The 16,135-nt window shown below is 60.0% G+C and overlaps 1 protein-coding gene across 1 annotated transcript; it reads left to right on the top strand.

The window, feature by feature from the left end:
* The first annotated feature begins 2,437 nt into the window (after positions 1–2,437).
* Positions 2,438–14,923, top strand: CCND1 (cyclin D1). Its single transcript, XM_068976303.1, has 5 exons — positions 2,438–2,770; positions 4,353–4,568; positions 5,066–5,225; positions 9,103–9,251; positions 11,639–14,923. The coding sequence occupies exons 1-5, from the start codon at positions 2,573–2,575 to the stop codon at positions 11,801–11,803; spliced, it is 888 nt and encodes a 295-aa protein (XP_068832404.1). The 5' UTR covers positions 2,438–2,572; the 3' UTR covers positions 11,804–14,923.
* Positions 14,924–16,135: the final 1,212 nt, after the last annotated feature.

The following is a 16,135-nucleotide window of genomic DNA, read 5'->3' as shown; positions in this document are numbered from 1 at the left end:
GCGGTGGGTTTTCTCAAGGCCGTGCAAAATTAAACCTTAAGCAGTGAAGTTTTTAAAAGTTGCTTTTCTCTCTCAAAAAAATAAAATAAAATGCGCCCCTGCTCTCCTATAAGCAGCCTTTATTAAAGGCCCGAAGCTGTTGCACGCCACCCCCACCCCCACCCCGGTTCTCCAGGGAACGCGGATCTGGGCTCCCTGGGGTGGGGGCTGGGCGGCGGGCTCTCCCCACCGGGCGCCAAATTCCAGCGCCTCCCCCCCCGCGGGTTCCTGGACGGCTCTTCACGCTCGGCAGCCGGGCTTGCACTTTTGCGCCCGTCCCTGAGCGGGGAAATCAACGAAGTTCCTAGTCTAGATCTGCCCGGCCCGCCTAGTAACAGCGCCGCGCCCCCATTGGCTCATGCTAATTCCAGTTTCCTCCGTCTTTCTCCGGGGTTAGGGGGAAGCTCCCTCCTGGACCTGGAGTCCGTCCCGCCGGAGTGGGCGATCCTCGTTACGACCTGCTGCCCCTCCCCGTGGCCAGTCTGCCTCGGGCCCGGGTCCGGGCACACGCGGGGCTCGGACCCCTTCGCCTCCCGCCCTCCGGGACAGAAGCAACCCGGTGGTAGCGCGCAACCCCATAAATCATCCCGGCGGCCGCCGGGTCGGGATTTTATGAATGAAAAGCAACCCCGCCGCCCTCGTGCACGGGCTGATGCTCCGAGGCTCCCGCGTGCCGGGGGCCAACGCGAGCCTGGGTGCCCAGGGAGGGGGACACGGCGGTGGGCGCTCCCTTGTCGGGCCATCCGCTCCTCCCGAGGCGTGAGCCCAGGGTAATTACCCTCCTGGACCCGGAATATTAGTAACCCTGATTCTCGGCGGGGGAGGGGCGCGGGAAGAATCAGCTCTGGAAAGTGAGGGGGTCTTGTCCTGTTGTGTGCGCCCTTGCGAAGGGGCGGGGGGCTCTTTAATCCGTTTTCTTTGAGCCTTTAACGTTAGGGTATCAGATGGTTTGATGACACTAGACTGTATTCAGAGGGAAGTTAATGAACAGTGTTCTTAATTTGGGGCAGGTAGAGTAAAAACTTTAAAAAAATGTTAAGACTGGGTAAGATGTCCTTTTATTTTAAAAAATAAGCACCAAAGAGACTGAATCTTTTCAGTCTCTGAAACTATATTCTTTTATATTATAAGTTTGCGATTAATATTGGGGACTCGCGTATAGCCACGAATATATATAGGTTTTGTTTAAAATCATCAGATCAATACACCTATTTCTTTAACTTGTAATTGTTCTGATTGTTGCCAGACCCCCGCCAACCGCCTCAGGCTCTCGAATGCAGCCCCCGGGCAAATTCTAAAGGTGAAGAGAGGTCCACACCCCCAACAAAGCCAATTAGGAAGTTTCCGGTGGTCTTCTCCCAGGCGGGGAGGCGACCAATATTTCCAGCGATTTAGCTTAATTTTTAATTAAAAAAACGAGACAGGACAGAGACCACTGTTGCAGCCTTCCTTTCAGAGTGTTTTTCTAGCTGTTAAATTGCCGGCACAGGGCGGGGGCGGGGGGGAAGTGTTGGGGGCCCCCCGCAAGAATGGACTAGGTAAGGTAGGAAGACAGCGCGCAGATCCCCCAGGCGAAGAGGACAGGGCGAAGGAAATGCTGGCCACCATCTTGGGCTGCTGCTGGAATTTTCGGGCATTTATTTTATTTTATTTTTTGAGCGAGCGCGTGTTAGGCTGAAAGCCCTTTAACTTTGGGGGTTACCCCTCCGGCATTTGCACAGACCCCCCTCGGTGCGGGAATGAAACCTCCACCGGGGTTGTCGGCTCTGCCCTGAGTCCCTGAATGGTAAATGGTTCCTGAAATTTACACGTGTTAATGAAAATGAAAGAAGACGTAGACGCTAAGATCCCTTGGCTGCCTCCGCCCGTGGGTGCCCTCGTGGCGTTCTCGGAAATGCGCCCATTCTCCCGGCTCAGAGTGTCACCGAACCCCAGCGTCCCCCTCCACACGGTCTCCCCCAGCTGCGTGTGGCCTGCCCGCCCTCCTAGTTGTCCCCCTCTGCAGAGCCACCTTCACCCAACCCCCCAAATCCTGCGGGACCCGCTCGGGGAGGACAGACCCCCCCCAACCCCCGCTCCTGCACCCCTCTTCCTCGGCGGGGAGAAAGGCAGCCTTAGGACGGTTTGCATTTCTATGAAAACCCGGCTTCGGGGGCAACACCGCGCGGTGCAGGCGCGGCGCCTCCGGGATGGCTTTTGGGCTCTGCCCCTCGCCGCTCCCCGACGCTCGGCGCCCGCGCCCCCTCCCCCTGCGCCCGGCCCCCCTCCTTCCCGCTCCCATTCTCTGCCCGGCTTTGATCTCTGCTTAACAACAGTAACGTCACACGGACTACAGGGGAGTTTTGTTGGAAGTTGCAAAGTCCTAGAGCCTCCAGAGGGCTGTCGGCGCAGTAGCAGCGAGCAGCAGCGTCCGCGCGCTCCGGCGAGGGGCAGACGAGCTCGAGGGAGCGCGGGGCAGCAGGAGCCCGAGCCGAGAGCCGACCCAGCCCCGGACCCACCGCCGCCCCCCGGCCACCTAGCCGAGCCCCCAACCATGGCACACCAGCTCCTGTGCTGCGAGATGGAAACCATCCGCCGGGCGTACCCCGATGCCAACCTCCTCAACGACCGAGTGCTGCGGGCCATGCTCAAGGCGGAGGAGACCTGCGCGCCCTCGGTGTCCTACTTCAAGTGTGTGCAGAAGGAGATCCTGCCGTCCATGCGGAAGATCGTGGCCACCTGGATGCTGGAGGTGCGGGGCTCCGGGCGGCTCTCTTAGCACTTTCCTGCGACTTGTTGCGCAAACCCACTTTTCTTTGCCACTCATCACCCTCCCTTCTCTCCCACCCGAACTTTGAAGTTTGCCAGAGTGTTGCTAGGAATCGTAGTTCCAAAATATATAGATATTCAGGGTATTTTTTTGAACAAGGAGGGAGTGGGGGTGGGGTCATTAGATAATTCCTTTCGTGGGGGGGGCGGCGGCGGCGGTCGAGGAGGGGTACCCTGGGGGAAAGCCACTGCCCGGGCACCCCAGTTGGCTTCAGGGTGCGGGCCCGCAGGCTGGGCGTCCTTTGTGGCCCCCGCCGGGACCTCCACCGCGCAGCCCCGCTGCGCCTCCTCTTGGGGCCGCGCGGCTGCTGAGCCGCCAGCTCCAGGGGGAGGGGGCATAGATTTGATTTTTAAATTAATATCCATGGACACGTATGCAAGGGCCGCTCGTGCCAGTATTATGCGCCATCTTTGTTCTTTTATTGCAAAGCAAAAGTGTTTATTAATAATTGGGGGCAGGGTGGGGGCGGGGAGCGGCCGGCCAGGCGCTTGGGGCCGCCGCGAGGGGCCGCGCCGCCACCGGGAACCAGCGGGAGGGGCGCGGGGACAGAGCTCGGGTAGTTGTGGGGGGACCCCTCTCGGGAAAGGGGGCCCCTTTGTTCAAGCAGTGGGTCCCGGGGCGTCCCGCAAGGCCAGCTTGGGCCAGAGAGCACGCCGGGCTGCAAGGTCGCGTGGCCCCCAAGACGCTAGGAATGGACCCTCATCTGCCGGGATCTCAGCTTGGGGGACCTGTCTGGAGCGAGCTGGGGGCCAGGGGCACGTTTTCAGGCCTTCAGAGGGCTCCCCGGGGCACCGCAAGTATTTTAAAATAATTTTTGAAAGTGCGGCGTGGTGCCCTTGCGAGAAGGAAACGGCGCCCGCGCCCAGGGGGAAGGGGGGCCCCCGAGTTTGAATTCCTGGGGCTCTCCCCTGAGCCCGCAACGAGCTCCCGACTCCCGGCCTGGGTAAAGGACAGTCTGAGGGTCATTTTCAGGGCATTTTTATGTACCCACTTAATTTTTTTATATTTTTAAATATTTTTTGAAAAGATGACGTCTGGGGAAATGCGGCGCGGCGGCCTGGGACGCCACCTTTGTGTCTCGCAGGCGCTGCGAGCGCGGCGCCCAGCCCCGCGGCCCTCCCCGCGGCCCTGCGCCCCATTTTTTGCCGACCCCAGGTCTGGCGGCTCCCGAAGCACCCACGCGGGCCGGGGTCCCCGGGACCCACAGCCCGCGCGCGGTACACGCCGCCCAGCTGTGCCCGCTCCCGCCCCCACTGTGCCAGCCTAGCTGGGACTTTCCCTTTCAGTTTCGGGGTGGGTGAGTATTGGGGACTCCCGGGGAAGAGGGGCGCGGCGGCGGCGGCTTCTGCTGCCCCTTGCCCCGACCCTCCGCGCGCTCAGAGACCTCGCAGTCCAGCCGCCCTGGCGCGAGCCGGGTCGGGGGGCGCGAGGTCTCCGCAGAGGGGGCCGGGCGCTCCCGGCGGCGGCGGCGGCGGCGGTCACGGCCCCCGGTCCCCCCCGGCAGGTCTGCGAGGAGCAGAAGTGCGAGGAGGAGGTCTTCCCGCTGGCCATGAACTACCTGGACCGCTTCCTGTCGCTGGAGCCCGTGAAAAAGAGCCGCCTGCAGCTGCTGGGGGCCACCTGCATGTTCGTGGCCTCGAAGATGAAGGAGACCATCCCCCTGACGGCCGAGAAGCTGTGCGTCTACACTGACAACTCCATCCGGCCCGACGAGCTGCTGGTAACCCTGGGACCCCCGCCACGGCCCCTGAACGCCCCGTTAGCCGCGGGACCCCGGGGTGGGGGAGGCGCGGGGGTCCCCGGCGGGCCGCCGAGAGACCCTCGGCCCCCAAGGAAGGCGGCCGCACGGGCGGGGCCCCGCAGCCGCGCCGCCGCCCCCCTCGCTTTCTCTCTGACTCCCACCACCTCTGCGCCCCCAGCGTTGCGAAAAGTGGGGGGCGCGCGCCCTCCAGCGGCGGCGGCGGGGCGGCGCCCGCGCGGTTGACCCGGCTCCGCGTTCCAGGTGTGGGCGGGCCCCTGGTCTCTGCTGGCCCAGGGTGGGCTGAGTTTAGGGCAGGACCCTTGGCGAGCAGCACCGTCCCTGCACGGAATGTGGGGTCGCGCGCTCTCCCCCTCACTTCCCGGACCCTCTAGCGACCCCCATCCCCTCTCTCCGACCCCTGCTCCACTGGGGTCCGCGCCTGCGCCTCTCGACACGCGTTTCCCCTGGGTCCGCAGCACATGGAGCTGGTCCTGGTGAACAAACTCAAGTGGAACCTGGCGGCCATGACCCCGCACGACTTCATCGAGCACTTCCTCTCCAAAATGCCGGTGGCCGAGGAGAACAAGCAGATCATCCGCAAACACGCGCAGACCTTCGTTGCCCTCTGTGCCACAGGTAGGGTGCTGGCCCCCGCCGCTGGTGCCCGGGAGGAGCTGCTTGGCCCGTGCCTCGGTTTCCACGTCGGGGGAGATGCGGGAACATCTCCCCCGGGCCCCTCCCGTTCTTGGAAGCGCTCCTCTGTCCCCTGTTCTGGGGAGCAGAGAGGGCTGGGCTGCTTTTAAGGGCTCCAGGGAGGGGGGCGTTGCCTCCTGGGCGGGGGCAGCAGAGGCTGGTCTGTTACCACCCAGTGCCTGGGGGCCGCGGAGGCGGGTGGCCAGCCTGCCTGTGTCCAGCTGCTGTGGCTCCTGCTCCCCACTGCAGGCAGGGGTCATTCTGTGCTGAAAGGGGTCTACCTTGGCCGTCCAGCCCCCACCGTTCCCCTCCCCACCCGTTCCTCCCATGTCCTCAAGGAGCCTGTGCTGCCGGGGCCCCCTCCTGGCCTCTCCCCGGCTGGGCCACCTGCCAGGGGCGCCTCCAGGGGTGGGGAGCGCCGGCCGGCAGCGCCTGGACCACGTGCTCTGGGCCGCAGGCCGCGGCCCTCGCGCGGGGGCGGCCAGCAGAGGTGCTTGGCTGCCTGAGGCCCCGCCAGGGGCTCCAGCTCCGCTCCCTGCTCTCCCTGGGGGCGGTTTCAGAGCGCCTGGGCTCAGGCCGCTGCTGTTGGCAGCAGGAGCACCCCCCCACAACTCCCCTGGCACCGCTCTGGACCATCCCTAGGGGACCCTCCCTGGCAGGGCCCTCTCCCCAGCCCCCAGGCGGCCAGTCACTCAGAACCCAGGGAGACACAGGTGCCGCCTCCTGCTTCTCCCAGCCCTGCCTCCTGAGCCCTGTGACCCCTTCCTCCCACTGATCCCATGCTCTGGGCCCAGGACCCCTGGGGAGCCTGACCAGGGACCCATGCCCCATCCTGCCCAGCTCTTCTGCGGGCCGTCTCTCCCCCTCACCAGGCCTCAGCAGTCAGACCTGTTGGGGGCTCCCTCTGGGCGATCTGAGGACCATGCTCCACCAAAGAGGACTTGACATCTTTCACCTCTTCCCCAGAAGGGGTGGGGTCACCCGCCCACCATCTGATGTCACCCTCTCCATGTCCAGGGGCTCTAGTGGCTGAGGTTTCCAGGTTAGGGGAGGTGGAGAGATTGTGCTGCCCCATTTTTCTGCCTGCTCAAGGCATGAACCCTTCTAAGAAGGACCCCTCAGAAGTCATCCTGCCAAGTGAGCCATGGGGTGGGGGCAGACGAGAGGCCAGAAACATCTCAGTTTGGATGGATCTGAGGGGTGAGGGTGCCCCCTCCCCTGGCTCTCCTGCCCCGCAGCACCCGCCCTTGGGCAGGGATGGTGTCGGGTGGGGGGGGGCTCTCACACGTGTCTCCCCGGCCTCCGGGGGCCAGCCCGGCAAGCGGGTAGGGAGGCATTCTCTGGCTGGGATACCTCCGAGAAGAGAAGCCTCCAGAGATCTGCAGGCAGCCTTTTATGGAGCTGAAAGTGGTTCGGAGAAACGACCAAGTTTCCCGCAGATAATGCAAGGAACGGTTCCTGCACGCGCTCCCCCGAGGATGGCTGGGACAGCCCGGAACACCCCCCCCCCTACTCCAGGGACCCCTGGGAAGTGGGGTGTGTGGCCTGGGAGGGGGTGCAGACAGCACAGAACCCCGGCACAGAGGCCGTGCCTGCGCTCTGGCGGTTGTCTGAGAACCGGCCCAGCCAGCGCCCCTGGCCTGGAGTTACAGATACCTGCACACACGTGGGGTGAAAGGCGGGGGATGGCCCGGGGTGACTCAGCATTTCATCTGCAGCAGCACTGGGGGAGCCGGGGAGCAGCACCCCCCAAAGCGGGTCCTGAGCTGTTGAACTTGAGTGGCACAGCTGTGTGCTTGAGTCACAAGCCGAGGTGGGGGTGTTTTCTTGAGGTGAGAAGGGCATGTTACAGCCTCAAACAGGTTTTGTGAAGTGGAGGCATGAGTATGTGCCCCAGCCCTCCACATGGCAGGGGTCCCTTTGAAAGGTGCTAGGGAGGGGGGTGGGTGTCTGCTCTTCCTGGTCCATGCCTGGCAGACCTAGGTTCCTGACTAGGTGCCCAGGGGTGGTGGGGCACGTCACCCACACACCGGGTAGGGTTTTGCTCTGCTTCTAACGTGTGTGTCCATGTGTGCACGCTACGTGCTCAAGTTGCTTAGTTGTGTCCGACTCTTCACGACCCCATGGACCATACCCCACCGGGCTCCTCTGTCCGTGGGCTTCTCCAGGCGAGAATACTGGAGTGGGTGGCCGTTTCCTTCTCCGGGGGAATCTTCCCAGCCCAGGGATCGAGCCTGGGTCTCTTGTATCACCTGTTCTGGCAGGCAGATTCTTTACCAGGAGTGCTGCCTGGCCCGTGGGTGTACACAATAGCGCGTTTCTTGTGAGGAGCGCCTCTTTGAGACTGGCACAGTACCAGGCTGAGAGCACAGGACCTAGGGGGTCAGCTCCAATGCCCACCCTGGCTATGGCCCACTGGACTCTTGGCCGCTTGGTCGTGTCTGACTTCCGGCGACCCCATGGACTGGGCAGCAAATAGGAACAGCTGTTGGAGCTTCCAAGTTGAAATCTGTGCACCCCTCATCTAAGCAGATAAGGCCCCCAAAGCACCTGCACAAGTACGCACGCTTACGCTTGTGCACACCGTCCAAGCGTGTCATCCCTTCCCTGCTGGACAGGGCTCTCAAGGTGTGGCTAGTCAGAAGCCGTGCTCTGGCCACAGTGATGTCTGAGATTCTGATGGGCCCTGATGAAACGCCCCCAGGCTGGGTGGACCTGCTCCCGTTTAGAGGGAAGAGGGGAGACACCTCGCGGGGGCATTTCTTTTCTAAGTGGTCAGAGCGCGCAGCCCCAACTTTGTCTCCCCTTCAGGGCTGGCTGTCTTCCTCCCCTCCCAGCCCTTCTGCTGGCTCCCGCTCCCTGGAAGGAGGCCCTGGCTGTTCGCTCTTACAATGAAGTCTCAAGCCAGACTGTGGGGTGGGGGCGTGCTCCCCAGCCCCGCGGCGGTCGCACTGCCTTTGTGCACTGTCCCCTCCCACTCAGCTCAGTGATGCAGGGTGAGGCAGTGGGGACTGACCTCCTATGGCCTGACTCCAGGCTGAGAGGCCACCCTTGCCCCCATTCAGATGCTGAAATCAGCGGCCTCCCGCCAATCATTCCTCGTTGAAAACGACAGAGGTAGCCTGCAGGCCCTGGGTCATTGCAGTGTCCCTCGTGGCTTTTCCACCTTCCATGACACTGTTCCCCCGAAGGGAAGCCAGGTGTCCGCACAGCAGGGAGTGGCCGACAGGTGACCTTGTCTGGGCACCACCCAGGGAGCCACCTCCCCCCACCACCCCACCGCCTGGGGTGGACACTTGCCCAGCAGCGTGGGGAGAGCTGCTGAGGACTGGCGGATGCAGTAATGAAGTCACGCTGCACCCCTCCCAAGTCCCTGGCGGGGGAGGGGGTAAGTGGAGTGAACATCTGGGCATGTCTTCCCACGTGGAGGATGGCCGTCCGGGTGCTTGGGGTTAGGGTTGTAGAGGGACACCACCTTCCTCGTGGGTGTTCCCCGCCTTCTTACGACTCTGCTGTGTGCTTGTGTGAATAAGCGATCCATTCATAGGCTTCCATGCCAAGAGGCCTCCGCCAGCGGTTTTCCTGGTCTCCTCCCCGGTGTCTGTAAATGAGCGTCGCGGGCCGTGTTCGGGGAGCCTGAGCTGACTTGCTCTCTCTGCCGCCCAGGATGATGACCAAGGCTGGGGCGTGGGGAGCCTCGCCTACTTCCTGACCATCCCTTTGAAATCTGCAGGACAGGCTGGGGGTGGAGGCCTGTGAGCACAGGGTCCCAGGGTGTCCTCACTCAACCCCCTTGCCTCTCTGTCTCCCCCTGCCACAGACGTGAAGTTCATTTCCAACCCACCCTCCATGGTGGCCGCCGGGAGCGTGGTGGCCGCGGCACAAGGCCTGCACCTGGGAAGCGCCAACGGCTTCCTCTCCTATCACCGCCTGACGCGGTTCCTCTCCAAGGTGATCAGATGTGACCCGGTGAGTGTCCCGCTCCCGCGTGGGCAGGGGGCCTGCCTGGCTCTGGGTACTAGAAATCATCAAGGGCCTGGGAAGCAGGGGCCACGTGGAGGATGGATAGACCAGCGGCTGTCTGCGTCCAGAGGCTCGGGGCCAGGCTGCGGCCCTGGCAGAGTGCCTGGGGGCACTCCACGCCCTTTCCCAGGGGGCGGGGCTCCTTTGGGGAGAAAAGACTCCGGGAACTTATCAGTGGGTAGGAGGGTGGTCCCCGGGGGCCCCTGGAGCCTAAACTCCTCCCAGGGTGGGGGAGCCATCCAGGAAGAGGGGCCACAAGGCAGGCAGGGTCAACGGTCCGTGCCCTAATGCAGTGTGGGGTGGGGACCGGTCGAGCTTTGTCCGGGCGACAATGTGGATGCCCGATAAATGGAAGCTTCACAAGGGCCCCTGTGAGATCTCACTCCACGGCGAGCCCGCTCCAGACAACTTGTTTTTATGGCCTCTTTTGAGAGGCTGCTTCTGTGAAAGCCGGAGTCCATTGTCTCTTTCTCCTTAAAGATGCCATTGTCTTATCCCCCATTCTTATCCTAAACAATTAAAGTGACAATTACAAGGGTCGGGGGCATTTACCAAATTAGACCAGCAAGGTTTGGTGGTGGGGGAGTCACACCGTCCCTGCCAGGGTCCCATGGGGGAGACAGTGACCGCCTTGACCCCAGTCCAGGTCTGGTTCGGGGTGTGGGGTGGATGCCCGCCTGTTCTCTGCCAGCGGCGCTTGGCCACAGCCTGCGTGGCCCCCAGTGGAGGAGGCTTTCCTGTCTGGAGGCGTGGGCATCTTGGAGAGGGAGTCCCGGGAAGGAGCGGGCATCTCAGCCTCACTGCCAGGGGTGAGCCTCAGCTAAAAACACCACTGATGGTGCTGTCCCCAGACAGTTGTAGGAAATGGCTGCGTGACCCCTCATTTGAATAGAGATTGTTTTAATTAGACCTGAGACAAAAGCTTCCCGGCTGAAGGATGGGGCTGTGGGGGAATCGTTAGTCTGGTGACCAGGTGACAAACAGCACTGAGTTCAGACAAAGTTCTTGGTGGTGGAGGCGTGGCCCCATCTGCCTTCCACGGGATGCGGCTGTGAGGCTGAGGGGGCTGTGGGGTTTGGGGCTCCGCAGAGAGGGGGGCCCTTCCTGTACCCCTCTGCTCTAGCTCCACCACACAGCCCCCCGAGTTGCAGTGGCAAGTGAGCTTTCCCCGGGAGGGGAGAGGGGGCCTTCCTGCTATGGTGGGGTGGGGGGGCTTTCCGGAGGCAGTAGTAGGTGTTTGAATGGGAGCCTGAGGGGGGTGTTGGCAGTCCTGGGTCTCCCGCCACACCTTCTGGGCCTCAGTTTCCGCCTCTCTAAAGTGGGGCCATGTGCACATACATGCCTTCTTCCTTTGCCGTGATGAATATTGAAAAGGTGTCTGGGAAAGCCTCCCCAGCCTGTCATCCCTGTACCGTGGGAGATCCCCGTACCCGTGGGAGATCCCCAGGGGTTCACTCAAGCCCTCCTGCTACAGCTTCACTTCTCTGGGGTGACGTTCACCGTTTCCAGCCCCATCTAGGTGGACGCTGGGGCTGCCTTCCCATGCCAAGCCTTGCTCCTACTGTGGGAAAGGCATGGGTCTGGGTTCCAGGCTGCCCTGAAGCCTTTTCCTGGTTCCAGAAGAGAAGCCCTGTGTGGCCTCTCTAGCCCCGGAGCCTGGCCACCCGACTGCCAGCGGCGCCTTTGAGCTGCTGGGAGATTTGCCCCCGGGTGGGACCAGCAGAGGCCCACGGCCTTCATGGTTCCTCCTCCCCCTTGAACGCGTGGGGTGGTCGCTGTGGGAGGAGGTCTGTGGCAGGAGCCATGCCCGCCAGAGCGTCTCCCGGGATGCAGGCTCGAGCGGGAGAGGACGGTGGTAAAGGACCCAGGTCCCCCAGGGCCACCCGGCGTTCATCCTCGGTCAGGCACAGCCTAACGCTTTTGACAGCTGTTCATCACGGGAGGCTGGGTTCACCACAGGGCTGACACGACAGAGATTAAGTCCAAGAAGGGGGGCTCAGAGGGCCTCCAGTCCGGGCTCAGATGCTGCTGCTGAATGTGCTGAGGGGGCCTCAGTGGGGCCAGTGGGAACCTGGAGGCTGGGCTCTGCTGGGGGCTCCGGGCAGGTAGGCAGGGTCAGCTGTGTCCACCGGAGCCCCTGGGTCCTGAGCGGGCTTGCCACCGCCTGGGTGATCTGTGGGCTCCTCGGGCCAGGGCAGGGGAGCAGCTGGTGGCCAGACAGCGTCGGCACTGTGGATCCTGGGGTCCAGGCAGCGGCCTAGAGTCTGAGGGAAGCAGCATTTGAGGTTAGTGGAGCCCCTTCTGAGAGCCCCGTGCCCACCCCCCTCGCCCAGGACTGCCTCCGTGCCTGCCAGGAGCAGATTGAAGCCCTCCTGGAGTCCAGCCTGCGCCAGGCCCAGCAGCAGAACTTGGACCCCAAAGCCGCGGAGGAGGAGGAGGAGGAGGAGGAGGTGGACCTGGCCTGCACGCCCACCGACGTGCGCGACGTGAACATTTGAGGGCGCCGCGGCGAGGGAGGGGCCGCCCCGGGGCTCCGGCCTGGCCCCCTCGGGGGGAGAGCGGCCCCCTCCTCACCGTCCTGGTGTTTTCCTTTGCTCTTTCTCCCTTCCGTCTCTGACTTAAGCAAAAGAAAAAAGTACCCGAAAAGCTGTCTTAAAAAAAAAAAAGGAGAGGAAAAAAAAAATAGTATTTACATAACCCTGAGCTGAAGAGAGGGAAGAGGGTTGTGTTACAAAAATAGAGGATTTTAAGCCCCGTAATCAACTAGTTTTGATATTCATGTGTTTGTGTCTCTGTGTTGTAAGAATAGACATTAACACAAGGAGCGAGTCTGTGGGAGAGGATTAGATTCGATTCTTTATGTGTTTAAAACAAACAAACAAAAAAAGCATAAAAATATTTCTTAAAAAAAATAACAGAAAAAAGTCCACATCCCGTTTTTAAAGTAGAAGAGGATTTTAGATAGGGGAGCATACTCGTGTGCTTGTCTTAAGGACACGGCTTTAAAGCAGTTTTAGGCATCCTGTATCTGGCTTATGCATGTAGTCACTTTATAAGTCATCTGTTTATTTTATTTTGTAGGTAGGCGTGTAACCTTCACCTTGTCAGTGGCTGATGTAACGTAACCTCTCGGCTAGGGTAGCATTAGAGTTTGGCATCTTGGAAAGGCTAGTCCTCTTTCTCCCTGTGGACTGACCACCGGGGGGGTTTGTCAGGCGCCAGCCTGCATCACGGTGACGGAAGGCCACCGCCAACTCCTAGCGTCCACTACCAGAAAGAGAAACCGCGATAGCGACCTAATATATTCTATGTTTATAATCTTCATATTTTTGTAGTTAGCCTGTTTATGAGATGCTGGTTTTTTTGTTTTTTTGTTTTCACTCAACAGACCTGCAGCCTGCTTATATCCAGGTGAAATCTACAGCTGTTTTGTTTTGTTGGTTTTTTTTTTTCCTTCTCGATCTTCCAAAACCATTCCATTTCAAAGCACTTTCAGTCTCTAGGTGACATCTCTGCTTCTGTGGTGTGTGGAGGGCGGGGAACAGTTTCCTAATGGAATGGTTTGGGGATATTCCAGTACTAGGGTGCAGACAGGACGCAAGGCAGGTGTTTGTCACTGTGGTGTGAGCGGAAGTGGGCGGTGATACTTCGGAGGACTAGGTTCTGGTCGAGGAGAAGAAAGTGTGCGTCCATTCTTCATGTTGCCAGGATGGTGTGTTCCTTTCCTTTTCTGTAGAGAAGCTGAAGTTTAGGAATCCTTCAGTGCCAACTGGTGTCTGAAAGTAGAGGCCTTAAAGGTTTACCTAGAGAACCAGCAGTTTCAGAGTTAACTTTAGATGTTTTGCAACGGAAGGTTTTTAAACACTAAAATATATAATTTATAGTTAAGGCTAAAAAAGAATATTTATTGCAGAGGGTGTTCGTAAGGCCAGTATGATTTATAAAGTAATGCAATCTCCCCTTGATTTACACACACACACACACACACACACACACACACACACACACACACACACACTTTTCTGCCTTAGGTGTTGCGAGTGTAGGACAGTTTATTGAAGTTAGATCCTTTTATAGGAGAGGGGGAAAAAAATCCCGAGAGAAAAACACAAAGACGTGAATTCAGCTGATCTGGCCTGTTTGGTGTTTCCCAGAGTGATCCAATTGGAGAGGCATCAGTTTCAAGGACAAGTAGGATGCTTGGAAACAAGTTCAGTTCTAATACGATCTCCGACCCCTCCTTTCATAAAAGAAACTTAGCAACTGATAGGTAATTTGCACATCTTGGCTATGTACCTTTTTGTCATTATTCTGTAGGGAGTGTTTGAAGGGAGCGAGGAGGTGAGGGTGGAAGTGTGCGGAGGGGAGGCAGGCGGGGACCACGCGAGGGACAGGCTGCGGCTCCGTTTTCTTTATTCGCTGCTACCGATGACTTCCCAGAACAGTTTGGAAACATTCACATTGCTTCTCTTTATCTTTCACATTGTTTTGCTGCTATTGGAGGATCAGATTTTTTTTGTTTGTTTTACAATGACATATACTAGCCATGTTCTAGTTTGAATTTTCTCATAGAAAAAAAAAATGTATTACGGATGCCTTTTTTTTGTAGGTTTTTTTTTTTTAATGTGATCAATTTTGACTTAATGTGATTACTGCTCTATTCCAAAAAGGTTCCTGTTTCACAATACCTCAAGCTTCACTTAGCCATTTGCAGACCAGGCGGTCAGGCTCTGTCTGACCCACGGCCTCCTGCTTCGGCAGACAGACATGTGGACAAGAACCCAAAAAAAGGGGCCCGGTGGGGATTCCCCGACCCCCGGCCACATTCACGAGGACCCCTGGGCGTGTTTCCTCTGCCCTGCGCCTGTTATGCTGGACTCTCCACCTGACCTGAGATTGACCATCCAGTAGGTTTTTTACAGCTGTATCGTTCTCTTCGTATAGCTATGAAAACTGAATTGTTGTTGTTGCTGTTGGCGTAACAAGTGTGTCTTCATGTGCCACCGTGGTGCTGTGCTGTAGGACTTGGTCATTTGGCATGATTGCAATCGCTCCCAGACCGTGTCTCGGTTTGGGGTGCGTTATATGTGTTATATTAGTGTTCTGTTTGTGGTTCTGGTCATTATAGCAAAAAAAAAAAAAAAAAAGCTCATTTAAAGAGACTTCAGATCTCAACGATAAGCCAGCTAACGGGGCTGTATGCCCAAGAGCCGCCAAGCACGCTGCCGAACCAAAAGGACCTGCACCGTCCACCGCAGCCCCAGACGGGGCAGCCGCGACCCCCAGGCCCCTGGCAGGTACAGCCCCGCCTCGCCCGCCCTGCAGCCAGACCCTCGCTTGTGCTTACCTCAACCCTCCTGGCTGTGGCGCCTCTGAACCAAACGGGGTCCGAGCGGGACGGTCTGTCCGTGGCCGGCGGTGGGGGAACGTGTGTGCGCTGAGGCCAAAGGCAGGGCGGGTCTGGGGACACAGGCAGTCTGTCCCAGGGCCGGCGAGCGGGCGGGCGCTTGGGGGGGTCTGTGTGTGGTTATGGTCGCACGCCGCGGTGTTTCCCAGCACAGACATGTAACCGGCACGTTTCCAGCAGGAAACAAGACAAACGTGAAAAGTCTAGAAATAAAATTGGTAAAACCCCAGCATGGCGCCTGCTTGTCTGTCTCCTGGGGCGGGCTGACAGGTGGGCCGCTGCGGACACAGGGGCCGGGTCAGGCCGCCCCGGGCGCTGTGGGGTGTCGCGGGGTGTCTGCCCGCCTCCCTGGCCTCCACCTGCTAGGTGGTGGGACGTTCAGTGTTGACAACCAAGAACGCCTCGGCATGTGAGTGGTCCCCTGGCGAGCAGCAGGGGGACATCCAGCCCAGAGGTCTGCTGTGGGGTGGGCCAGGTGGGGCCCTGGAGATGGGGGACGTGCTTCAGGCGGCCCTAACCGCTGCAGACAGCGGCTCGGGGCCCAGTCATGCAACCGTACTGTCCGCCCATGGACCAGCCCACATCTGACCAGTTCGCCCTCCCCAGTTATTTGCAGACAGCCAAGTAAAGCTGGCATTCCTTAACTCTGCTGGCGCAAAATGCTGTTTGCTCTAGGTGAATCGTGGCCCCAAGGGGCCCTGAGCCCGGGGGAGTGACGTGAGTGTCCAGTCTGCGGTCCAGTGGCCTCCACCCAGACCTGGTGGCCTGAGAGGCCTGCTGGACATCTGCAAGGCCTCCTCTGGGCTTCAGAGGCCTGCGAACTGCCCACATTCCCAACGCCAGGTGGAAGTAGTATGGGAACCTTGGTCCCACCCCTGCGGGTCCTCTTCTCAAAGCCTGGGGGTCCCCGAGGTGCCCTCTCCCAGCCCCCCACAAGCATTCACTGAGCTAGGAGCTCAGGAGCCAGGAGCAGGCCTGGGTCACGTGGCCAGTCCACCACGACGCACCAGGTCAGCTCACTGCAGCCCTTATGAAGCGCCTGCTGTGTACCAGGCTGCAGGGAGAGGGGTGGGGGGACCCACGAGTCCGTGGAACCTGTCGCTTCTGGGAGAGGGTGGGGTGGAGGGGCTTGATTGCTGCCTCCTCACACAAGCGCTGCAGCGGGATGTGGGCAGGAAAGCAAGGTCCCTGCACTCTGAAAGGGGGTCGTGCCCTGTCTTTGTCAGCACCGGGGCCCAGAGATGTTGGCGGTCTGTCCCCGCGGACTGCAGGCCTAGAGGGGCCCAAGTGAGGCTCTGATGCCACCAGGGCCTCAGGGTATCTTGAGGGGCAGTTTCAGGGGGGAATGGGGGCTTTCCTGTTGGCTCTGTGGGTAAAGAACCCGCCTGCAGTGCAGGAGACACAGGAGCCGCAGGTTCAATTC

The sequence above is a fragment of the Capricornis sumatraensis genome, chromosome 8, assembly GCF_032405125.1.
Source record: "Capricornis sumatraensis isolate serow.1 chromosome 8, serow.2, whole genome shotgun sequence".
NCBI lineage: Eukaryota > Metazoa > Chordata > Mammalia > Artiodactyla > Bovidae > Capricornis > Capricornis sumatraensis.
This window is presented reverse-complemented; position numbering and strand designations above follow the sequence as displayed.

Excerpts from the sequence above, each read along its gene's own strand:
- CCND1 (XM_068976303.1), top strand. The coding sequence starts at position 2,573 with ATGGCACACCAGCTCCTGTGCTGCGAGATGGAAACCATCCGCCGGGCG. Across the intron at positions 2,771-4,352 it reads TGGCCACCTGGATGCTGGAG|GTCTGCGAGGAGCAGAAGTG; the intron begins GTGCGGGGCTCC and ends CCCCCCCGGCAG. Across the intron at positions 9,252-11,638 it reads AGGTGATCAGATGTGACCCG|GACTGCCTCCGTGCCTGCCA; the intron begins GTGAGTGTCCCG and ends CCCCTCGCCCAG.